Raw genomic sequence first — 26,708 nt, 5'->3', positions numbered from 1 at the left:
AGTTACCATGTTCTGAACATCAAATCCTTTCTTTTTTTCCCCCAGATGTAATCTATATAGGTGGTTAAATAAAAATATTTGGACTTTATTTTTTTAAATTACCTCAACTTAGCACCAGCAAGCTTGTTAGCTAGACAGTTAGCATCAGCTAACAATATTTACTTATTTCCAGTATGGTTATGAAGAAACATTCATATTTGTCTACTCGGCTAGTTAATCCAAACAATATAAAAATGTGTACTGTTGCTAAACAATATAAAAGCAGAGGTCACATAGGGCATATGTAGCATTTTAATAAAACTGTTAACGTTACGGAATTTGAACGTGCATGAGTTATTTTATTTAATCTGCGTTATTTTAATGTTTCGTGTTTTATTTTTTTTATTTTTTACCTAAGAGATAGAGACAGTCTGCATCATCTGAATTCAAGCATTACAGTCGGCTTAAATAGATCACTTTTTACAGCAGATTTAGTATTTGACCTAAATATGATTTTCAGTTACAATAATTAATCCTAAATATCAACATTAATAACTTACTTTTAACAGCATCAGACACGCACGTACGCGCTCACAAGATCTTCCGGTTCTTACTTGTGAATTCAGTTCACTGGAGACTCACACTAAACGGTTCATTTGAATCAGTGAGTTGTCGACTCAAGAACAGCCGCAATTGGATCATTCTAATTCATAAACCAGGGGGGCAGAGTTTCATATTTTTTTGAAGCATCCCTGGGCGCCGCCATTGGCTAGCGGACCCCCACCTGCTGTTAGCATTCCATTGACTCCCATTCATTTTGGCGTCACTTTGACAGCGAATAACTTTACATCTGAGGCGTTTAAAGACTCCATTTGTCCATTAATTATTTCTAAAGAAACGCGAAAATGTATAAAAGGCTCAATTACCTTGTATCTTACGTTATGGTGCTGTAGAAGCAGTTTTTGTAAAAAATAGGCTAACGATTGTGTCATAACCAGTGACTCTCCGTCGCACAGTAGAGAAATTACCGTATGGACAGGAGGAGAAGCTCGCGGGAAATCTTTTACTGTCTATGAGGCTATCAGGGGGACGCGGAGGCATAAAGTCAAGGGAGATAATCAGAATTCTTACCAAAATTTGCTCCTGTTCACGCTCGCCTTCTCTGGAAGATTCGGTGGGTGAGTCAGATTTCTCTTGGCACAGCGGTTAGAAGACTTACAGGTTGCTCACGTGACATCTACGTCATCAAGCTCAGTTTGAGTCTGCGCAGTACACTCGACCCCCAGGAAGTGTGTGCTTCTAATTGACTTCACTTGTCTCCGTTGAATCCAATGGGGTCGCTGTGTCCATTTCTTCTACTGTCTATGTCGTAAACGAATAGTTTGGTGTGATTTGCGATCCGATTTAAAAGGTTAATTGAAAAGAAACCGCTTCTGCGTGTCGGAGCACGTGATATATTGGTATATATATGGAAATTACTTTTGCCAGTGCTTTGCAGCAAGCTTAAGCCTATTGCGTGAATTTGAATGCAGAACTGTTCAGCTGCGCTGCATACAATAAACACAGTCAAGCTGCGACAGTCGCGGTAGCACGGTCTCGTGTTGTTTCCACCAGCGTGGCAATTCTTTTCATCACTAATTGATGGATGAATAAAATATAAAAGTAAGGAAAAGTCAAGGCCTAAAGTGTCTGCCGTTGCTAAGCAACCATGACGTGCTCTCTCCATGAAGACGCGGAAATTTCAGCAAAGGATAAATGGATTTGCAGCTCTAAAAATCGCTTGCAGTAGCTCTGCTACTAAATTTATTTCAAAATGGCAATCCATATACAACTATGATCAGCTGTTCCTTCATCTTGGCTGAGCTTTCAACGTTGTTATGGAAAAGGATGAAGCTGATTGGTTAGTTCTTGTCACATGACCCGCGGTGCACTTGCGGCATTCTGAAAAGTTAAGATGTTTTTAGCTAGATGCGGTGCGGACGCGCCTGGAAAAAACGAACGCGTCGTGACTGCGTCACTTCCATTATGAGCGTGCATACCTCGCACCTACATTGGAAATAATGAACTTGAGCACGCAAAAGACGCGATATGTGAACGGCCCCTAAAATATGCGGGAGGCCCGGTCCGCGTCTGAACTATATGATGTGAAAATTGGCCCGAAGCCCGGCTCGAGGGGCATAAAAAAGGTCGGGCCCATCTGAAATGCAATTTAAGGATTTTGCTCCGCATCGGATAACTTATGCAGCTTGGGCCCCGCGTTGCATTCTGGGACGTGGTGGCCATGTTAAAATCGTGAAAAGGTTGTGGAATTTACAGTGATATGCTAAATAGGGATGCCAGGGACCGGTATGTGGACAAAATCGGCACTATTAACAGATTGGATCCATATGAAATTTCCAACAAAGAGTGGAGCACCGACGACGACTTGTCAGGGTTTGGGTAGAGGGATGCGGCGAGGACTCAATAATGCAGAGAGAAGGGCTCTTTAATAGTAGTAATAATAAAATAAACAAACAAAAACTACCCCATAGGGGAAAACAGACTAAACTTGACTGGCAAGGCAAGACACGATGTGCACAGACAAATATTTGACAACAAACTAGCAACCAGACTACAAACACAAGGACAATAAATAGGGAGCTAATGAGGGAACACATGTGGGGAAAATTACATCAATAATCAGGTAACAAGATGGGTGGGGTCAAGACAATTGACGAGAGCACATGGCACATAGGAACTAAGACAAAAGCCATGTGCTCACACAAAACAAAAAAACACAACCACATGGCCAGCAAACCAATCGCAAGCCATGTGCTTGAATAGACACAAACACGCAGCTAATGAGCAAGCTCATAAACCGCGTGTTCACACGAGACGGCACGCAGCCAGTAAAAACTAAGCCGCGCGCTCACATGAAAACAATGACATGAGGAGAGTATCAGGGATCTGTCACAAAACCATGAATAACACTAGACTGAAGTGACAGAACCCTGACACTAGCCCCCCTCAAAAGGGACGCCACCTAGCAGGAAAACCCAAACAGTTATTAAAAGGGACCAGGGAGGGGCGGGATGGTTGAGCCAAGGAGGCTCAGGCAGTCCAGGAGTCCCAGCAGTGGGCTAGGGTGGAGCCGGAGAGATGAGCCAGCGAGGATCTGGCCTAACAGGAACCCAGGCAGACCACCAGAGCGGAGCCAGAGGAACGAGCCAGCGAGGATCTGGCCTAACAGGAACCTGGGCAGACCAGCAGGGCAGAACCAGTGGGAGAGACCAAGAGGACTCCGGCTTAACAGAAACCCCGACAGACCACCAGGGCGGTGTTGGAGGAACAGACCAGCGAGGCTCCGGCCTAACAGGAACCCCGGCAGATAGGAAGGGCAAAACCGGCAAGGCACTCATCAAGGGCGGAGCCGGCATCAGGGCAGGGAGCTTAGACAGAGCCGGCATCAGGGCAAGGAGCTTAGACAGAGCCGGCATCAGGGCAAGGGGCTTGGGCGGCGCCGGCATCAGGGCAAGGGGCTTGGGCGGCGCCGGCATCAGGGCAAGGGGCTTGGGCGGCGCCGGCATCAGGGCAAGGGGCTTGGGCGGCGCCGGCATCAGGGCAAGGGGCTTGGGCGGCGCCGGCATCAGGGCAAGGGGCTTGGGCGGCGCCGGCATCAGGGCAAGGGGCTTGGGCGGCGCCGGCATCAGGGCAAGGGACCTGGGCGGCGCCGGCAGGGCAAGGGGCTTGGGCATGACTGGAATGGCCTCCAGGCCAGCAGTGGGCTCCTGAATGGCCTCCGGACCATGTGGGATGAAGGAAGCCTTTCTCCTCCTCCTCCTCCGTCTCCAAGACTGGGGCAGTGCAATGTCGTCGCCCACTACTGGGGGCGCTGCAGCCTCATCCGGCACCTCTGGGGGCGCTGCAGCCTCATCCGGCACCTCTGGGGGCGCTGCAGCCTCATCCGGCACCTCTGGGGGCACTGCAGCCTCATCCGGCACCTCTGGGGGCACTGCAGCCTCATCCGGCACCTCTGGCATTGGCGGGGCAGAGCCATTCCTCTTCTTTCCCCTCCTCCGTCTTCGCTGCAGTCTCTTCGGCCACCTCTAGGGGTTCTGCAATGTCACAAGTCACCTCTGGGGGTACTGCAGCTCCTTCATCCACCATAGGGGGAACTGCAGCTTTGACGGGCACCACAGGCAGCACTGCAGCCTCCTTAGCTGGGGAACGTGCCACGAACTCCACAAATTCCCCAAACGACAGGTGGTCCAGCCCCCTCATTCTCCACCAGCTGAGAGGCTCATCAAGGGCGTAATTGAAGAGGTCCTTGAGGGCCGCATCATTAAACTCCAATCCCTCTGCAGTACCACTGAACTCCAGGGCAAAATCCCTCACACCAGTCCCTTGTTGATGGAGAGAGATCAAGGTCTTAAACTGGAGCATGCGCTGGTAGTGGGGGCTGGAGAGAGTGGAGGCTGGTGGACGGTGCAACCCCTTCTTCCGCTGAGTCCTCATACTGGCTAGTTCGTACTGTCAGGGTTTGGGTAGAGGGATGAGGCGAGGACTCAATGATGCAGAGAGAAGGGCTCTTTAATAGTAGTAATAATAAAATAAACAAACAAAAACTACCCCGTAGGGGAAAACAGACTAAACTTGACTGGCAAGGCAAGGCAAGACACGATGTTCACAGACAAATATTTGACGACGAACTAGCAACCAGACTACAAACACAAGGACAATAAATAGGGAGCTAATGAGGAGGATAACGAGGGAACACATGTGGGGAAAATTACATCAATAATCAGGTAACAAGATGGGTGGGGTCAAGACAATTGACGAGAGCACATGGCACATAGGAACTAAGACAAAAGCCATGTGCTCACACAAAACAAAAAAACACAAGCACATGGCCAGCAAACCAATCGCAAGCCATGTGCTTGAATAGACACAAACACGCAGCTAATGAGCAAGCTCATAAACCGTGTGTTCACACGAGACGGCATGCAGCCAGTAAAAACTAAGCCGCACGCTCACATGAAAACAATGACATGAGGAGAGTATCAGGGCTCTGTCACAAAACTATGAATAACACTAGACTGAAGTGACAGAACCCTGACACGACTTGCTGCCGCACTTTTGCATTATAGATATCTTCGGCTACCTTGTTTGTTTTGTGAGCACCTACACCTAGAAGTCATTGGAGTCTCATGTGTGGTTCACAAACAGATAGGTTCAGGAGCTGCAGATCATAAAGCCGACAAACAGTGTACAGAAATCAAGAAAACGCTACGCTACGCTCCACATAGCTGCTAGTTAAGTAACTGTTAGTGCTAACAACACAAACAAGTGTTTCAAAAGTGTAGTTAGTAGCTGTCAACCCTCCCATTTTTTTCCGGGGTTCTCGCGTATTTGAGCTCTTTTCCCGCTGTCTTCCCGTTTTAGTATTTTCCTGTAAAATATCTCGTTAGCCCTTCCATCGGATCTGTAGATCTCTGTACTGTTGTCCTGTTGCTACCCCTTGCCCTTCCAGCAAAACAGATGTTTTCAAAGCATAATTTTGCTTACTTGAAAGCAACCTTAGCGTGGTGTTGTTGGGCTTTTTTAGATAGCGTGGTTGTTGTGAGAGCACGATTTCACACCAATCTGTAAGCAAAGTCACGTTAGACCTAGCTTCACAACTCGCTTAACGTTAGTTAATGCAGCATTCTTGTAGTACGAATTTTTTTATATCAGCAGAGGGATAGCAACAGAAAGATGAATTTTAAATTTTCCCGTATTTTGGATGAGTAACCAGGGAAATTTCCCTTATGTTCAATGTTGACTTAAGCTATATAAAGTAAATATTCAGATGTTATGGTATCCGTGGTCGCACCTCCAAGCAGGAAAGCGGTGGAAAGTTAATCCATTCTCTTTTTTTCCCCCATGGCGATTATGTGTTGAGCTATTACACCCCACAATACAGCAGCGGTTTACCATGTTTGAAATTGATTTTTAATTAATCAAATTAAGACAAACGGCTGACAGGGAGTACGTCTAAACACTGCGCAGTAGTCTGAGTAGCAGTAAAGGAGGCCATCAACATGGCGGCCACACCAAGTAATGACGTCACGACGCCCAAGCCCTATTATTGATTCAACTAATAGTTTGTCCTCCCCTTGAACAGTATAATCTCTGGATGCAATGAAAGCTTTTGACCAGCTAGAATGGAACTATTTATGGGCAGTTTTACAGCATCTGGGTCTAAGATCGAGTTTTATAAATATGATAAAAGTTTTGTACGCCAATCCAGCAGCCACTGTTCTCAGGTTCTGTTTGCTCTAACCCATTCTTTATTTATCGAGGTAGCTACTAGGGTTACCCTCTTTCTCCTCTGTTATTTGCCCTATCCTTGAAACCCTTAGCTCAAGAGGTCCGACAATCTGAAACTATTTCTCCAATATAAATACGGAATAATAATCATCATATTTCTTTGTTTGCCGATGATATCTTATTGTTTTTGGAGAAGCCATCACATTCTATTCCTCATGTGTTGGATTTATTTGACCATTTTAGATCTCTCTCTGGGTTTAAAATGAATCAGAGTAAGTCATGTCTACTTCCCCTCAATTCTAAAATTGATTACATTTCCCTTCCTGTATCTATTCCATACTTCCAAAAACTTAGGGATAGATGTTTTTCCTTTCCTTCAGGAAATTCTCTCAAAAAACTATAATAGTATTCTAGCCAAATTATCCTCAAATTTGAAAAATTTATCTCATCTTCCCAGTTCTCTTCAGGCTCATATATCAGTGATTAAAATGAATGTTATCCCAATTATTAATTTATTTTCTTCCATGATTCCTCTCGCTCCACCGGTTGGTTACTGGAACAAACTTGATGCATGTGTTTCACGGTATATATGGGATGGGAAACGTCGTCGTATTAAACTGACAACCTTACACCAAAGTAGATTACTGTACATGGATGTCTTCCTTTTCCCAACTTTAGACTGTATGCTCAAGCCTTTTTCATCTGCTCTTTATCAGTTTTGTTTGATCCTGATGCTTCTGTGTCTTGGAAAGCAAGTGAGGAATCTATTGTTTATCCGTATAAATTGAAGCATCTTGTTTTTTCGGGGGTTGCGCTTAGTGTAAATCTCAGTTTGGTCCCATTTTAACCCACCTCCTCTCCACATGGAGGGATGTTCATGTATTTGCGCATTAGATCAGCCCTATGGGCATATGGGGTGCCTTGAAACTCTCAACTGCCTATTCACCCTTTGCACAAACTAATCCTTCCCTCTGAGGAATCTCCCTTCTCTGTTTCAGTTATCTATCTCTTTCTTCTTGAACATTCATACAAACCTTTATCTATAACAACTGTTTGGGCCAAGGATCTTAGTGAGGATGTGCATGTTTTATTTTAGGATCAGGTATGGGGAATGTTTAAATTGTCTTCTAAAAACCCTAAACAAAAATGATTCATTGGAAGTTGCTGCTTAGGGTTTACTTGACTCCAAAATGAAATGTTTTAATATGAATCTGTCATTTTCACCAAAGTGCTATCTCTGTTCGCAAGCAAGGATCTTTAGGCACATTTTTTGTGGCAAGACCTATAGGTACTACATAAAAGTGCATCTTAAATTTGAGAGAAATATAAAGGTACAGGAGGTGTGAGGTAATATATATGTTTATAAGTTTATGACATTAGCAGTTATTGACATGAGGATGAAGGGTTTAGAAAAGCCAGGGGGTTAAAGTCCTTATCACGATATAATTGTCTGTTTATATACAATTTGTCTGCTGTAACAGTTGCCTTTTTTCCTTCATTTATCATCTGTTTTCGGATGGGGAAAAGCTCCTTTCAACGCTCCACAATGTGTTTTGGGTATTGTTCGTTAAGTCTGTAATTTGTACCTTTAAGTTGTCTAGTACCTTGCTTCAGTTATTTTTGTTTATAATGTTCGACTTTTAATTATTTTATTTAAGTTTGTGACCTTTATATATTCTAATAATATATATATATTTTTTAAATGTCTTAATAAATTCTGAATTGATTTTCTACTTTTAATTGTAAGTCTACAGTAAATTTAATTGTCCCTGTTTTTCATCTCAACAGCCAGTGCTCTGATTTCTGTAACTGGTGAGTAACAAGCTGTTAGTCACTCATTTAAAATAATAATAATTTTATTCCAGCTTTATCATGACATATCTAGTCACTGTTTTGGCTAGTCTGTAAGTTTAGCCTGTTGTAAGATGAGTTGTATCATAATGGAGTTATTTTTTTTTAGGAGATTATAGTATCAGACTGGTCAATGGTGATAATGACTGCTCTGGAAGAGTTGAGATGCTTTATAATGGCCAATGGGGGACAGTGTGTGATGACCACTGGGACATGAATGATGCTGCTGTGGTGTGCAAACAGTTGGGATGTGGAAAAGCTGTTAGAGCACAAACCAGTGCTCATTTTGGTCAGGGAAGTGGTCCGATCTTGTTGGATGATGTGAGATGTTCAGGAAGTGAATCATCACTCACACAGTGCTCACATCCTTCTATTGGAAAACATGACTGTAGTCATTCTGAAGATGCAGGTGTTGTCTGCTTACAGGGTATGTTATTTTTTCCCCTGTAGTTTTGCTGAATTTGTATGTAATATATAATTCTTAGCATTACCTTTTTAATTCTAACATTTAATTACTTTAATTTTCTAAATAAACTTTTGTTATAATTTTCAAAACAATTAGTACTAAATTTCTATCAGATTATTTTGATTATCTGTTTAGAAATTCATGCTAAGTGTTTTGAAAATGTACCTCTTGTGTGTAAAAATAATATCACAGAGATTAGAAAACACAAACCATGATGTTTGGCCCCAAATAATAATAATAATAATAATAATAATAAACTTATGTAAACTAATGCGTAACAGACACATGACCCAAAAACATGTTTTTAATCCTTATTACTTACATTTTTAAAACCAACTACCAGCCATAAGATTGGTCAGTGGGACTGACTCATGCTGTGGAAGAGTGGAGATCCGTTATAATGGCCAGTGGGGAACCGTGTGTGATGATGAATGGGACATGAATGATGCTGCTGTGGTGTGCAGACAGTTACAGTGTGGATCAGTCATCAGTGCACCTCCTGGTGCTGCCTTTGGTCAAGGCAGTGAACGAATCTGGCTGGATAATGTTAAATGCTCAGGAAGTGAAGGAACAATCACACAATGTCCACACAATGGACTAGGAAGTCATAACTGTGGTCATGGAGAAGATGCTGGTGTTGTTTGTTCAGGTTAGTCAAATCTTAAGCACCTTCACACATTATTTTGGGTGAAATGTGCAACAGAAATTACATTAGATTCATGTTTTTCATAATTTTTCTAAATTTTTAAATAATACACTTTTTCTTTTGCAGGCAACCTGCAGATGCCGACCCTTTCTTTGACATCCAGACATTCAGTTGTTTCTCCTGGAGAAAATATCCAGTTCAGATGCACAACACCTAAACCAAGATGCAATGCTAATGCTAAATTCCAGCTCTTCAGAAACGGACCATCTATAATCTCCCAGGAACATAAATCTAGTGTCACTTTCAACATTAATGTAGACGTCTCACATCAGGGCAACTACAGCTGTCAATACTCCTACCAGAGCAACACTATCAAGTCACCTTTGAGCAGAAATGTTACCATCACTGTGGGTGAGTGTGTTCAGTTTATTCTTATTGCCTACATCATAAATCACATGCATTAGTACAGTAGTGATGGGATTTATGGCTCTTTGAGGGGATCCGGTTCTTCACAATCCGTTCCTTTCAAAGAGGAACGGATTGTTCATTGTCTCTTTTGGCTCTTTTAAATATTTAGTCAGTTTTAAGAAGCCAGCTTGGAGCCATCTCAGTTTATCCTGGAAATAATCACTGGGAAGAATGATGAGGTGAGATTTGTAGTCAAATAATTAAAACTCAGATATCACACACCAATATCTGAGTTTGAATTATTCTGAAATATTGATTATTACCTCATTTGTCATGTGTGGACTATATTCCATAGGGTTGCACAAATCCCTCTGCTTAGACAGTGACATCACTATTTTGGATTTACCTTTAGTACAAAGTGTGTGTGTGTTAGAGGTCTTCACGGGTCCACTTGGATCCGAAAACCCGAGGTCCGACCCGAGACCCGAGCGGGTTCGGGTCCAAAACTCCAACGAGTACCTCGGACACGGGTCGGATTCGGTATTAGTGGTCTCGGGTAATTTAAAATAAATATGCCTTTTCCAAATGGACCCGAGAAGACCCGAATTCTTTTAAACTATGTTGGGCATTTAACAAAATTGCATTATTTAAAACAACTATGACACCGTTCTCTCATTTTTTCTAAGTGTGAGAGCAAATCAGCGCTTCTACGTGCAACGGGCTATAAGCACGGTTGCCTCGCAACGCATTTATTTACTCAGTTCCACATTAACCAACCCCCCTCCCTTTGCCAAGAACTAGTGCGCCATCATGTGGATGGATGTTTGACTAAATGCAAGTACCGGTATTTGAATTGTCGTTAAGCCAGGCCTGTCAATCAATTTGAAAAATACGCGACACTGTCAGAAAAGCATGGAGGCGATAACAGACATTGCGAAAAAGGTGAGGGAAAACGAATATGTAGAACAGAAACATCCAGGGTCGTCATCGGTGTTTAGTCAAAATCAATGACTGGGAGACTTTGTATATTTTATTGAAAATCTGTTATTCTGTAATCTGAAAAGTTATATTTGAGAAACAGCCATCGGTAAATTTTATCCTGTGGTGGTTCTAATGTTAATCATCGTATGGTCCGGTAAATAACATTATGCCAACTTTCAAAGGACGTAATGGGTTACATGTGTGATTGACATTTCAGCACTTCAGCGCGTAGGCTACTCCTACTGCCGCGTCTATGTTAAGTGCATTTTTGAGAAACGCATGGTTGCAGGCTGTGCACATGTAAATGCCGTTTACGTTCGGGTCCAGTCGGGTTCTAAAGGAAATGCCGTCAGGTCGGGTCGGACTCGGGTCTAATTTTATCGGGTCTGTCTCGGGTCGGGTTTTTCTTTAAAAATAAATAATGTATGCATGTCGGGTTCGGGTAAGTAGTGATTCGGGTCGATTCGGGTCGGGTACAGTTTTTAGGACCCGAGAAGACCTCTAGTGTGTGTAAAGCTACGTTGACTTATGTTATTCATACAATACCTACTCACGAATAAACATCAAAAAGAAAGCCGGCTGCAATAAATTTATGTGCAAAACAGCTTTTACTACAAACACTTCCACACAAGAACATTGTTATCACACAAGAACATTTTGATAGAAAACAAAAAATATTTAAAGTTAGAATAAATAAAATGGAAATGTCTACATACAATTACTACTGTAAACTTTGCAAACATCAGCCCCTTCAAGTCAATGAACAATAACAAAGTGGGCTGCAATAAATGTCTGTGCAAAACAGCTTTTTTTTCAACGCTCCTACCCAATGACAGAGGCACGCAGGATGTGAAGGACGTGAAGGATGCGTGCACAACTAATAACTAATATCATCACGCTATAAAGGGTTGGCCTGCGCTGGGTGCGCCCCTCCCCCTACAACTGTTCTGTCTCGCGGAGGAGCTCATTTGTGTGCATCTGTGTGAAACACGCATAGGATAAAAGAACGACAGAAAGAACGGCTCCCCTCCAGCCGCGACTCGGCTCCCATCGTTCATGTTAATGAGCCGTTCAAAAGAATCGGTTCGTTCGCGAACGTCACAACTCTATAGTACAGTGAAATCATTTTGTATTGACACCTTTTGTTTTTGCAATTTAAATATTTTGTAAAATGGCAGTGGATTAAATTTTGGATCATGACAATTTTAGATCATTTTTATTTATTTAATTAAATAAGTTACGTTTTTTGTTAAACCATATAAATGTATTATTGTTCTTTAGTGAACTTGCAGCAGCCCAGCATTTCTCACAGTGCTCCTGATGCATGGTTCGACAAGGAGCTTCAGGGGCCAGTGATCACCAGGAGCCACAGTTTCACTATCAACTGTTCGACTGCATCCCAGTTTCCTGGAGGCTCTTTTCACTTGTTCAGAGGGTCAAACATCACCAGGACTGAGTCAGCTGTCAATCACTCCGCCTCCTTCTTCTTTCCTGAGGCAGAATATTCAAATGAAGGAAACTACAGTTGTGTTTATGAAGTCAGTGTCTCCTCACGCTCCTTCAATTCATCTGCCTCTGAACTGCTGCTTATCACTATCACAGGTACTAATGTGTAAGAGTCTAAAAACAAGCTGGACTGCTGGTAATGAAAGTTTAAAGGGATAGTTCACCAAAAAATGAATTCTGTCATTAATTACTCATCCTTATGTGATTCCAAAACCTTAAGACTTTTGTTCATCTACAGAACACAAATTAAGATATATTTGATGAAATCAGAGAGCTTTCTGACCCTGCTTAGACAGCAAGGCAACTGACACGTTCAAGGCCAAAAAAGATAGTAAGGACATTGTTAAAATGCTCCATGTGGCATAAGTGGTTTAATTCTAGTTTTATGAAGATACGATAATAATAATACTTTGTGCGCAAAGAAAACAAAAATAACGACTTTATTCAACAATTCTTCTCTTCCCTGTCAGCGTTCACCACCTTTCATTAACATTCCACATTGGTACTGTCTATGCATGGTCAGAAAGCTCTCAGATTTCATCAAATATATCTTAATTTGTTTCTGAAGATGAACGAAGGTCTTGTGGGTTAGCAACGTGACGTGATGGTGAGGAATTAATTACAGAATTTTTGGGTGAACTATCCTTTAACTCAACCCCTAATGTCTCTCTCAGCCTCCCTGCTTCCTGTCATTGGTGCTGCAGTGCCAGGTGTACTGCTCTTGTTGTCTCTCCTCATAATCATCCTCCTGCTAAAGAGAAGACAAAAGCATAAGAAAAAGGAAACTCATTCGAAGTGCTCTTTTACGAAAGGTAACAGAGTTGCATTTTATAAAATAAGTCAGATGATGTGTTCTGTTTTATTTTTAACTCTTTCATCCAAAGTTAATTTTATCCTCAACATTTTCCTGTAATTATGTCCCTCTCTATGCAATGTCTCTAGCTGCAGCTAATACATATGCCGGTACATCCCATGATAACAAAAATGAAGAGGATGATGAGGCTGTTTATGGAAATGTACAAACTGATGAAAACATGGATCATGATGATTCTGAACAAGACTATATTAATGTGGACTCTGGTCATTCTGAGCAGGACGATGTGAATGTAGACACTGATGACTCTGAAGACGACTATGTCAATGTGAATGTTTCAGTAAATAACAGTGTGATAGACAAATCTGATGATAACATTTATGAAAGCTGTTAAGATTAATACTAATATACATATATATATATATATATATATATATATATATATATATATATATATATATATATATATATATACACTTTATATTTAGCTTATTTTATATATATAGTTAACTTCTAACTATTTTTGAATTTTGGGGATCATCAGTCATCAAAGCTAACTCAGTAAGCACTGATGACAGACAAGAAGATTTATTTTAAATTTCACAAAGCTGATTACTCACTTAAAACTCCCACAGATCATGTTTTCAGGCCATTTTAAGTCTCATTTTGATGTAACAAAGTAGTTATATTTAAGTGTGTAAGTTGTTTGCTTATTTATTAATTTTTTTACATTTCAATGTAATTTTGTATCTTCCTTTCCTTGTCTCCACCCCCTGGCTAATGTAAAATGATAAATGTGAATGATTCTATATAATAATAATGAAAAAAGTTGTTTACTTGGGGTGCATCTCAATCAGCTCTCTAGCTCCCGAGCTCATGAATCAGTATTTCAGTCACTGGTAAGTTCCCTGGCTCACTGCACATTGGGACAGTAATTACTCAGTCATTTGCGGTAACATGACTACCAACAATCTCAACGGACAACATTGTAGAACGTCACCACTGTAATTAAATCAACAGGCAGGACCAAACTCTTTTTGATATTATTTTTGTTCTCTTTAAACACATCGTTCTTTGAAATGTTCTTACAACATTTCAGTCGAATATTAATTTTAAAAGTTACCTAGATGTGATCATTACCTATCTAGCAATGTGTGCTTATGCTGAAATAAACTTTGTTTGTCTTTTCAAATCTTCTGTCCCGTATCCTTATAGTTATTTATTTATTTATTTTTTTTCAGAACTTATGAATACATAGCCTACAAGAACAGGGAAATGAGAAATGGTTATATCTCATACAAAAAAAAAATTACAACTATGGGTTGGCACACATCAAGAACACGTTACACATCAAGAAAAAAAGAAAAGAAAAGCACAAGATTAAAATTACTCCTATCTTTTATTTTTCATTTTAAATTGTCATAAGGTATAAAAAATTATTATTATTTTAAATATAAGACATGAAACAAGTCAAATTCAGAATGAAAAAGGGGAAAAGACAAAGGAGATTTTTGCTTATTTATAATTGAATTAAATCACCCAATGCCTCTTTTGCTAGTTCCAAAATGTACCGATAAATTGAAAGCTGGTAAAGGAGAACTTTGCTGGGGGAGAAACTGTGGACAAAACACAATTTCCATGAAAGAAGACATTGCCATGCAGGAAATTATATTTCAGTAAGAAAGATAGGCCACCAAGTTTGTTCAATATAGGCTACTATTTAAAAAAGAAAAAAAAAACATAAACAAAGAAAAACCCTGATACTGGTTGCACAAGTCATCTTCTCAGCCAATTTACTTTATATACAAATTAATAATATTTAATAATACATTTGCTGTTTATAAAGATTTTCATGCAAAATCATGGGAAATTCAATTGCATCCACTTAAGGTAAAAATCGCATGCCCTGCCATGAATGACACTACTGAAAGCACAAACCCTGCGTTTCAAAGTTCATACTAGCCATCCTAAATGGTATGTGAGATTAAAATAAGTATGTCCTAAAGCATAGTATGTTTAAAAGAATATGCCAGACATCCCCAAATGGTCTACTATTTCAGATATATTTTTGAAGTGTGGGATCCGTGCACATTTTGATGGCTAATATTACCAACAATCCATTGTGCTTTGATGACTGATTCCGTTCAAAACTACAAACATAGTGGAAGTACCCGACCAATGGTGAAGTAGAGAGGTTTAGATAAACCAGGGCCGTGCACAGACGTTTTGAGGGGCAGTGGCCCAAACCACAAAAGGTGCACTAGGTGGGTGCTTGTTAACATAAATTATCCAGTTGTTACAAATAATTAAAATAGAGGACAGCACACTCTGTAATAATTGCAACCTTTATTGTAGATGTTTTGAGAGTGGGGTTAGTTGACCCCCCATCCCCCCCCCCCAACTAATGCTTTTTATCACATTATAATCAGATATATATTTCCACCTGTAGTCGCTAATGGACAACAAACTCTCTGTTTAGTCTGTTTTTAGTAAGGCTACAACTTTAGTGTTCAACATATTGTTTCAGAATTGCAAATAATTAAATACTGAAATTTAAACTCCATTTGGTTGGTTTTATGTTGTTAAAGTTAACTTTAAGAAAATAAATATGACTGTAAAAGGAAATTATTAAATAAATATTTAAATTTTACCAATTATTTATTACACATGATTTTGAATCAGATTTTTAGACATTTCATTTAAATTTTTTACTGCATAAAATCTATATTATATGCTAATAAACAACTCATTTAGAACTCTTTTTTTTTTTTTTTTTTACTATTTATAGGTCTACTATTAATACGGTTTTAAGAAAATATTATAAATATGTTATAGATTACCAGTAGAGTGATTAAAATGGGAAATACACTTAACTGCAAGAATTAAAGGGTGAAAAACTGCTAAATATTCTATATAATTATTTACCTGCTATCTTGCTGGAGCTTTGAATTCATATTTGCAATGTTGAAATATCTTGAGCAGTCTCGCATATTATACATGCAGTTCATTTGTAATGCATTTAATATATTGTACTTTCAAAAAAGCATTGAGTTTGCAAAAGCTGTTTTTTTAGCCTTTGTTTTAGTTCCATTAACACAGATTTGACCAGCAGGCACCAGCGTGTGGTGTTTCGAGCGCTTTGTTCAATTCGATTCGCCTGGTTCAATTGATTTGAAGTGGTTCGTTTCTCCCATCACTCGGAGGCAAAGAAAATGCACTTGGAGAATACATAGGAAAACACAGAGAAAATGACCTTGAATACATTGAAAAATCGTCGCTGGAACTTGGAATACAATAATCTTACTCAAATGAGACCAGACATAGAGGTGCGTGCTTAAAGGGTACATAACATAACACAGTTTCACCTAATCTCATGTTAATCTTGAGTACCTATAGAGATGTACTGCATCCTTCATATATCCAAAAAGTCTTTGGTTTTATCATATTTATAAAAGAAAAATGCTTTCCGACTCTTTCTGAAAAAGCCGAGCTCCTGGAGGTGTGCCGTGAGCGGAGCTATAATACTGATGTTTTGATGTTTCCATTAACATATATTCACTTATGTGCTGATTTCCAACAAAAGACAGAAATCTGATGCAGTTGTTCTTACATGAATGGGGTCTTTTATCACAGGGACGGCTCCATGTTTTAATAGCAAATGATGTGCAAATCCTGTGTCGACTTGGGCCTTGTTAATAGTCTATAAAACATTTGTCACTCAAATGAGCAGAACACACAAAGGCACTTGATATACACTCTGTTGCTGCCCCAGAAAAACAAACTGCATCCACTGTTCGTGTAATGCTGGGTTCTTGGGGAAGCTGAACACGATAAACTTTCCCTCACATCCAAAAATGCACTTATTTGGAAGCATTCTCGAACAAATCCTATGCAGCGCTGCCGACGATTTTGACGCGCGTTGATGTGCGTGGTCTCGCTCTCCTCTGGTCAATGTGTGTGCACGGGCCCGTTTTTCCGAGAGAAAAGCTCATATAAGGACTTCCGCTCTTGTCTACGTCATTAGAGCCACGATCTTAAATAAAAAACAAACTAAATTTGTACCAACCCGGGAGTAAGATTTTCAGCACAGAAATGCTCAGTCATTCTTCTAAATTATTTTTTTAAACTTTGGCCATGTTTAGAATGAGAATCCATCTCTTTAACACTGTGAACAACTTTGAATACAAGAAATTATGTTTTATTAACAAGATTCGGGAGAAGCAAGTCAGATACTTAGCCTAATCAACACAGGTGGACCACAATCAAGTAATCAATACCATAGTATAAATATCGCCGACTTACCTCTCTCCATTGACGGTTTATCAGCATGCTGGTTTGCTCTGTCTGTCATCTTATCACAGACCCAATTTTCCTACCAACGAAGAGATCTATATTACACATGATTTTGAATCAGATTTGGTCAAATGGTCATTTAACATCCAGATGGGGCATCTTACCCACTGACTCGACTTGGGTCAACTTAACCCTAACCCAGCTAGGGCAAACAGGGCACACAGCATTATTTTTTTTAGAACTCTTTGTCATAGACACATGCTGATCATTTAAAATGATAAGAAACCTCTTAAAATTTTCATTGTACTGGTTCATTTTCCCTTATCATGAGGACCACAAAAAATGGCAAATCTTGCCCCACTCTCCCTATTAGACATTTCATTTAATTTTTTTACTGCATAAAATCTATATTATATGCTAATAAACAACTCATTTAGAACTCTTTTTTTTTTTTTACTATTTATAGGTCTACTATTAATACAGTTTTAAGAAAATATTATAAATATGTTATAGATTACCAGTATCAAGAGAAGTGATTAAAATGGGAAATACACTTAACTGCAAGAATTAAAGGGTGAAAAACTGCTAAATATTCTATATAATTATTTACCTGCTATCTTGCTGGAGCTTTGAATTCATATTTGCAATGTTGAAATATCTTGAGCAGTCTCGCATATTATACATGCAGTTCATTTGTAATGGAATTTTATTATTTGGAGTGCATTTAATATATTGTACTTTCAAAAAAGCATTGGGTTTGCAAAAGCTGTTTTTTTAGCCTTTGTTTTAGTTGCATTTACACAGATTTGACCAGCAGGCACCAGCGTGTGGTGTTTCGAGCGCTTTGTTCAATTCGATTCGCCTGGTTCAATTGATTTGAAGTGGTTCGTTTCTCCCATCACTCGGAGGCAAAGAAAATGCACTTGGAGAATACATAGGAAAACACAGAGAAAATGACCTTGAATACATTGAAAAATCGTCGCTGGAACTTGGAATACAATAATCTTACTCAAATGAGACCAGACATAGAGGTGCGTGCTTAATGTCCAAAGACATTACATTTGTCACGATCGGTGTTACAGAAAACACAGGAGAAGGAACCAATCGCAGGTAAGTCATTTATTAAAGGGTAATCCAAAAGGGGAAAACAGTCCAGGCAGGGTCAAAACCAGAATATCCAAATCCAAACATAAACAAGACACAAAGACAAGGCAAGGCAAGGCAAGATGACGGACATGAATAAACTTTCAACATTAAACAAGGACTCCGTAACACAGACTCAGACAGACCGGGTATAAATAGACAGAAGGATAATGAGGGAACAGGAGACAGGTGGGGAACAATCAATTACTAACAAGGAGGAAGGTGACCAAATAAGGGAACAGGAAGTGATAAGGTGACAGACACCGTGAGAAAGGGGGACATCTAGTGGAAACCCAGGGACACAACCCAGACACTGTGACAACATTTGCCTTACCGTGCATGTTTAAACCTCACTGAGATGATACAGACATAAGTTTCGTGCAATTATTCTGGCAGGACCAATTTTATTTAGGGACAAATTTCACCATTCACTGGCGTGATCACTCAAAATTTATCTAAAATGCAACTGCCCTCATGTTTTGCCGCAGGACAGCAAGTGTGAGTAAAATTTCTGTTGCCTTTTTAGGACAGTAATACGAAAAGCAGGCAAGTAAATATCTTTAGAAACCGCTTGGAAGTGAATAGCACATAACTGCAATTAACGTTACTGCTATAATCATGTCTTTTGGTACAATGTTTTATTAGACTAAACATGCTTCATCGTTTTCGAAAGCCTCTGTTTCCACAGTCCATACTACAATGTGAAAACAGCGTTCCAAATGTATCCGCTCTGGAGACCGTTTAAAAAGGCCGGAGGCCAAAATGAGAGGAAAGATGCTTTTCCAACAAGAACATACTAATGTGGACAAGGCTTGAGGAATTGTCAAATCAGGCAACCAATTGCTAAGCTGGCAACACAGTAGGCTAGCCATTCATTTTTAGCTTGCCCCATCAAATGTTACTAACCCTTTTACTCTTCCCGCAGCCAACATCACAGCAGCTGAAGCAAGCTCCGCAGGTGGCCCAAGCAGCTATCTCTCCTCCTCTTCTCATGCTCCCCTTCACTTCTCTGTTTTCCGTATCTCCCCACTGCTGCCGCAGTTTCTGCTCCCGCAGGAGCCTTTTCTGTATCTCCTCACTGCTGCAGCAGTGTTTGTTCCCGCAGGAGCCTTTATCTATATTTTTCCACTGCCACAGTGCAAAAAAAATTAAATAAATAATAATAAAAATTTTGATCATTCCATGGGTCTTGGTACTCTTCTGGCAAAAGTCCACATCATCTCCGCTTCAAAGTTATGCCATGCATCCTAGGTTGTAGTGATAGTATCACGTATCGACGATAGTCAAGAGGATATAAGGCTCATTAGGCGGCCTACTATAATTCGGCTATCAAACTGCTCTGTTATTCCATTTCAGCACTGCATTTCATGATTTGAGCCTGTAGGCGGTGAAGAAGTCTCCATCCACAAACAGACATACATTGTTTGCAGATATAAGGTTTTTCATTGCACTTTAACAGGTAATCTGATATGTGCAATATTTTAAAAGAGCTCTCACTAACTGAGTTTAATGCCACAGTTACGTTAGAATGCATCTCATTCTTGTTTCCGTGGCGGTGCGTCGGTCTCATCTATGAAGCATGTGGTCCGGAGCGCGTATGAGAAATGCAACAGTTTAACTGAACTCACTCCAAATATATGAACTTACCTGTTTTGAATACCTCATATTTAATGCGTTCGTTTATGTCCATATTAGGGTTAAATCGTTGGACTTTAAATTAAATCTACTATTGTTTTTCACTGTTGACTGATTTTGCAGAACATTTAAACTTCTCACGTGCTGACAACATGACGATTCGACAATGACCATATCGCTGATTGATGGCACCTATTTGGGGTACACTGGCACAGGAAATTCGATTTATTTTTTGTACGCTTAATTTTCGAATACAATGACTGCACCAAGATTTCTGACTCGTTATCGTAAGCAGCTCATTGGATTTGCTAAACAATTATTCAAGTAATCCTCACAGCATCTACCCTTGTAGACAACCAAATTGTTCTTAGTATTGAACTCCCTGTCAGGCGCTGCAAGAGTGCTCCCGGTTGAGCCAACCTTTACCTTCTCCGTTCAACTACCAGCAAAGCTTACTCGTATGACATCGCGAGTATTAAACTCCTGTCAGATGCTGCAAGAGCTTTCCCAGTTAAGAAATCTTGGCCTTTCCATCCGACTACCAGTGAAGCTTACCCGTTCATGCCACGAATATTGAGCTCCCATGTGATGTCGGCAAGAGCCTCCCGGCTACACAACCTTACCTCTCTGTCTTGCATCAGTTAGACTACCCGTTCGATGCAGTGAGTATAGAACTCCCGTCGGACTTCTGGTCGCCTGGCTAGACAACTGACTTTTTCTTCTCCAATCCAACCATACTAGTCCATCTTCGAATACCTCCTCCCTAGAAATTCTCGACAGTGATTGCGACAGTGGCAAGCAGTGGCGGACTGGGACAGTAAATCAGACTGGGAGTTTGACTCCATCCCAGGCCACCTCTGTTGCTGCAGTCACCACCACCCAATTCATGTGTCCACCAGACTGCTAAACTCTTTGGCTCTTTCAGTTGTTTGAATTGGGTTATACTTAAATAATAAATCAAAATCCTTAGACTGTGGACGGGCAAAATAATCAAATGAAGTATCAAGGCATTCACTGCCTCTATCATATTTCCCTTAATCCCCCTCTCTCTCACTCTGCACATTGAGTTTCTCTGCAATATTAAATAAGCACTTTCAATAATCTATATTAATTATGCAGCCATCAATTGTATGTCCCAATGATCACAGTCCTACTACTGATGACCTTATAAATCATAAAAGCACATATTTTTCTAAGAGTAGGTATAGCCAGATTTAGCGACTTTCCAGACCTTCATAGCGACTTTTTTCCAAAAAAGCGACTAGCGACAAATCTAGCGACTTTTTTTTGACACACCTTATTTAGTCTCTGAGACTCTCCGGTAGTGCCGCACGAGCATGATCTCTCTCTCTCCCAGGGCGCGCACACGCCTCTCTCTCTCTGCATCTGCTCTATTCAGCGAGCAGAGAGGAGCAGCACTTTCAGTTAAAAAAAGATATTCTGTTGCTTCTAACTCTATTTTACATGCAAGTATAGCCGAAATCACAGTACAACCATTGTCTTAATCTTATGTGTATGTGATTTCATTAGACAATGTCGTGAATAGGATTTTAGTGCAGAGATTAACATCTGGAGCTGATTATGTAGTCTTAATGGACCGCGTTTCAGTCATTATAATATTAATTCCGTTGTCGGACAACAGAAACATTAAAATATAATAATAAAAAAACGTTTTATTGAGAATTTTGGCTGCATTAAAATGCAGTACATAAGCACAGAAAGGGCAAGATAATATGACGCACTTACGTCATTAATATGCTAATTAGCATAAGAGAAACCAGGCTCAGTCGGGGGGCTAGTTCTCCTCTGGTCTGACGATACCAGCATGGTGTGGTTTATTTCCAGGTTGCAACACAGGTGCAAAGGTCTTGTCTAATGCTAAATGATTGTCTGGTTGCTGTGGTCTTGTGCTGATGCTCGACGAGGTGATGAGGTCTTTGCAGGGGATCTGTCTCTGGGGCACATCTAGCTGATCGCTAATAGGAACACTGCAGTAGTTAGCTCTCTCCAAAGCAGCTTTTAACTCCTAATTTAGAGCAAGAGGCTTAAACCTTGGCCTTGACATTTAAGCTTGGCATTCTGATACAGTTCCCACACATGCACCTAAATAAATTATAACAATGACGCTGCAATCACATCTTAAAATTACCACAAACTAAGTTAACACTGACCACTGAGAAGCATTCTGCTCCAATCATGCTCGCAAATCAGTCTCTGTCTGATCAACTAGACCTTTCATCATCAGACCCAGGCTCGAATTTATAAGGTAAAACTGATACCATATTTTCTCTCTATACAGTCTCTCCGGAGCTGTCAGTCAGTTATTAAATTTACATTTGAATTAAATTGAATAATTCATGTAAATATAGTTATGTAGTTATAGAAATGGGCGTTTCGTTTCCAACACACTTTGTATGCAATAGACCAAAAACAAAGGACTGGGCAATCTGACCATTCAGAGCAGAGTAGACTCATGGAAATGTAGGGTTTAGAGAGACTGAATTTTAGAAATGCTTTATTTGAATCGCTTGAAAATCATTGAGAAATGTGGTGAAATTAAATGTATATTGAGTAAACTAAAGTGTTTTTTGACCTTGCATGCATAACTTTTTGTAGGAGACTAGCAAAACAATATTAGGAACCTTACAAATAGCATGAAGGTGGCACCAGTATGTAAGTTGGTGTGGCTTAATGGTTACAGATCTGAGCCACTAACTTAAAAGTAGACTGGCTTGAACTGACAATATAGCTCTGCTAAACATAAAAAATGGAATAAGGCTGTACTAATGATCTGTATTGGCCAGTGTGGTGTGTCTTCATATACACGCATTTAACCACAAGTTTCAGAAACCTTAAAATGTGTGAACAATGTGAATATGTCTAAGTGCAGCAGCACATTAAGAGCACACGTTCTCAAAGAGATTTCAAACATTTGAAGAGACAACTTGTGTTTGCTTTATAAAGAACAGAATAAGCTGACATTGAATGACTTATTTGCAAAGTCTAGTGCAAACTGACTAGCATATTAAAGTGCACATCAGTTGGTAGAATGCTGAAAGGTTGAACTAAAAACAAGTGCTTATATTTATTATAGAGAAATATTTAGTATAGAGGGTAGTGGGTATTTCACAGATCACAGTGGTTACTGAGATTAGCTTCTGCTTAAACATAAATAAATAATAAGCTATTTCTCCTGATTTACTCTCTTGAGAAGCTGAAGTGTTTAGTAAGACGGGGTGGTAGCAGTAAAATGAGGAACTAGTAGTTCTGTTCACACAGAGCTAGTTTCTGTCTGACTCAGAGAACATGTGAAGAGCAACAGAGATGCACACCACGGACATCGATCAATGAAAGAACAGAAATGCTGAGATCACTGCTTGACTTCACACTTGGTAAACAGTTTTTAAATTGATATTATTATTGACATTTATTATTATATTAAATGATATACACTGTTTAAATTATTAAATAAACATTAATATAAATTAGAAGGGTTACTGTTCAGGCTTTTTACAAATACATGAACTCTGTATATCATCAGAAGCAGTAGTGTCCTGCATAAAAAGCAGTTTTTATTGCAAACAAATTCACCTTATATTATCAAAGAAAATGTAAGACAGCAAACAAAAAAATACTTGCTTAATACTTAAACATACAAAATTTTGTGATAAATTCTATTCTAAATTTTAAAATTCCTTATGTTTTCTCTTTGACAGTGATGGTTTTGAATGATTACCTAAATGTTTCTACTCTATATTATTGATAAAGGAATAGTTCACTCAAAATTTGAGCAAATCTGAATTACTTTCTTTTTTTCTGTGGACTCCACAAAGAGAAATTAGAAAAAGGAGAAATAAAGATTTTCATTATTATATTTTTTTCCATGCAGTTACAATTAAAGTAGACTTTTTAAGCTTTCAAGCTTAAAAAAAAAAAGTTTTCCATACAGCTTATGTGTTGTATTCCAGGTCTTCTGAAACCATACAGTTTTAATACAGGTGCCGTCCTTTATTAAACCTTTAATCAGGATAAAACCGTATATTAAAAGCTAACAATGCAGCAGCATTTACAAGTAACAACATATCTAAAAGTATGAGACAACAACAAAACAAAAAACAGGCCTATCATTAAAAGCAGTGCTTGCACAGGTGCTGAAACTAATGTGATATTTTTCTGAATGGTTTTATATATATAGTAATGTTAACAGTGTTCTATGTGAACATGTTCTGCATTTATTTTCCCCAGGTTTTTTTTTTTTTTCTTGGAAAATCATATTTGAATGTGCAGCCACTATAGTTGCCGTTGGGCAAATATGTTGTATATTCACCCCTTCAGTGTCAAATTAGAATAGAAGGAGTGCATTTGGCATTTAACTCAAAATAACTGCTGTCAACAGATCAATCTTTATTCATAAACAAATTTATTATGCAGAAAAGTTGAAGAACATTCGATGCAAATCCCAAAAAAAGGCTGCTTCTAGCTTATAATCTCTTGAATATGAAAACACAACAAATCTGTTGTCTTAAAATGGTGGAACATAGTTCATAACAGTGCAGCCATTAAGTTGCCCCAACAGGGTATTGTGCATGAGAAAATTAAATGAATAAATTAAAATAAATAGAATGAAGAGAATATTACATCTATTTAATAAAAAGGTATACCTGAAAGAAAATTACGCATTTAACTGTTTGGTCAACATTATCAACATTCTGCAAAATATCTTCTTCTGTGCTCAACAGAAGAAAGGAACTAATAGGTTTGCAACTTGATGATGACAAAATGATGACACAATTTCCATTTTTGGGTGAACTGTCCCTAACGTAAGCAGTTTTAGTATCCTAGTATCCTACAGGTAGCCTATAAGGAAAACTGCAGTGAAGGTAAAAGTAGTACCATAATAAATTCACATAAACATATTTGCATGCTATTCTTTGTGATGTAAATATGTACAATATCACATATTTTATGAATAGGTACATATTAATTAGGTCAAATGGATTAACCCTGAGAAAAGTCCTTGATATTCATTCAAATTAATGATATTCTTTTTAAAATACCGTATATGCTTTTTAAAATAATTATCATTTGTAGGCTACACACATGATTGTTTTTATTTTTTTATTTTTTTATTAACTTATTATTGAACATGCAGGTATTTTCATTCTTAGAGGTATGCTAGTTAAATAAAAATAAATAAATAAATAAAAAATTGGAATGAAGAAAATAGTACATCTATATAATAAAAAAGGTATCCCTGAAAGAAAATTACATTAGGTCCACAGTATTCGATGGCTGACTGTAGTAGCTGATTTCATATAATAATATAAATGTAAACTCATTACTTGTCTGAATTTCAACTTTATAATGAAATTATAAGCTACTAGTCATAAAATGAATGGGATAAAGGGGCCTCAATATTTTGCCCCTTATAAGACATACCCCCAGTTTCACAGACAAGACTTAAGCATGGTCCCAGATTAAATGTAAATCTGATTTGTTTTAACTGAAAGAAACTTGCGCTGATAGATCTTAAAAACATATCAGTGCCTTTGTTTTGTCTGAAGATTCACACCAGTAATGTTTTTTTTTAAGCCATGTTAATAAAAATTAATTAAATTTCCCAGTTGAATTGAATTTATGTCCTAATCATGTCTTAGTCTAAGATCTGACTATGAAACCGGGCTATAATGTCATAAAAGAGTAAAAAATATCATCTACAGCAGTTGATTCCATGTATTAGCTCTTTATCTTTCCATTCTTCCTTTTGTGTGACTGACGGAAGTTTGTAAACTGGTGTTGTCACTTGAAAACTGGAAATCTCCACCCCCATGTCAAAAGCAGACACAGAAGAGGGGCAGCAGAGCTGGGAAAAGATTGATCTCTCATCTCCTCCTTTTACAGATTTATTACCTATCAAATTAAGGTCTACTGTACAGTAGATATGTCATTTAAAGGGTTAAGTTATGTTTTAGGTGAGATATTATGAAAGCAAAAAGCACTAAAAAAGACCAATAACCTTGATTTATTAACCTATTAACACAGTATACCCCATTTCCTCATGATATACTTACAAGTGTATAGTTGCTGGTGGGCTTAAATGGGTTAATGATGCCGTTATTTACAATTCAGTCAGAGCACATGCCACTGAAGTGAGGGCCTGGACATTTAGATGCACACTAAAGTGGTTTTATGCAATCACAACACACTGGGCTCGCTACCCAATCAGAGCACATTGCTTATTTCTTAGGGAGGGGCTTCATAAAAGCAGGAAATGATCAGCATGTTGATCAGAGAAGGGAGAGAGAGTTGTGGAATAAAGGTAAATTATCTAGAAAATAATGTTTTTTTTTGTTTGTTTTTTAAACTAAGCATTAACACATGTTAGACTGCACCTCATAAACACAATCAAGCCTTGAAAAAAAAACTGTGAACCACACTTTTAATTTTCTCTATTCAACAGGAGCTCAAAACATCAGTCTGGTCAATGGCTTGGATGCCTGCTCTGGAAGAGTTGAGTTATTTTATAATGGCACGTGGGAGGCATTGTGTGGTGAATCCTGGGACATTGATGATGCTGCTGTGGTGTGCAGACAGTTGGGATGTGGAAGAGCTGTTATTGCAGATGGCCAATCTCTTTTTGGGGTAAGGGGTAATGTCTGGCTAAGCAAGATCAACTGTAACGGAGACGAGTCATCCAT

General features: G+C 39.0%; 2 protein-coding genes across 2 annotated transcripts in view; both read left to right on the top strand.

Annotated features, from left to right (window-relative positions):
* LOC132148751 (macrophage receptor MARCO-like) overlaps positions 1-8,568 on the top strand; it is a 57,541-nt gene extending 48,973 nt beyond the window's left edge. Inside the window, exons 3-4 of the mRNA XM_059557445.1 lie at positions 8,056-8,079; positions 8,228-8,568. Of these exons, the coding sequence (XP_059413428.1) occupies positions 8,056-8,079; positions 8,228-8,568 (365 nt within the window). The remainder of the gene's footprint in view (positions 1-8,055; positions 8,080-8,227) is intronic.
* Positions 8,569-8,904: 336 nt separating this feature from the next.
* The window catches only part of LOC132149220 (deleted in malignant brain tumors 1 protein-like), a 35,244-nt gene continuing 17,440 nt past the window's right edge, over positions 8,905-26,708 (top strand). The window contains exons 1-3 of the mRNA XM_059558243.1: positions 8,905-9,233; positions 9,357-9,641; positions 11,901-12,221. Coding sequence (XP_059414226.1) covers positions 9,023-9,233; positions 9,357-9,641; positions 11,901-12,221 — 817 coding nt within the window. The 5' untranslated portion in view covers positions 8,905-9,022. The remainder of the gene's footprint in view (positions 9,234-9,356; positions 9,642-11,900; positions 12,222-26,708) is intronic.

Source organism: Carassius carassius, chromosome 9 (genome assembly GCF_963082965.1).
Source record: "Carassius carassius chromosome 9, fCarCar2.1, whole genome shotgun sequence".
Classification (NCBI taxonomy): domain Eukaryota; kingdom Metazoa; phylum Chordata; class Actinopteri; order Cypriniformes; family Cyprinidae; genus Carassius; species Carassius carassius.
This window is presented reverse-complemented; position numbering and strand designations above follow the sequence as displayed.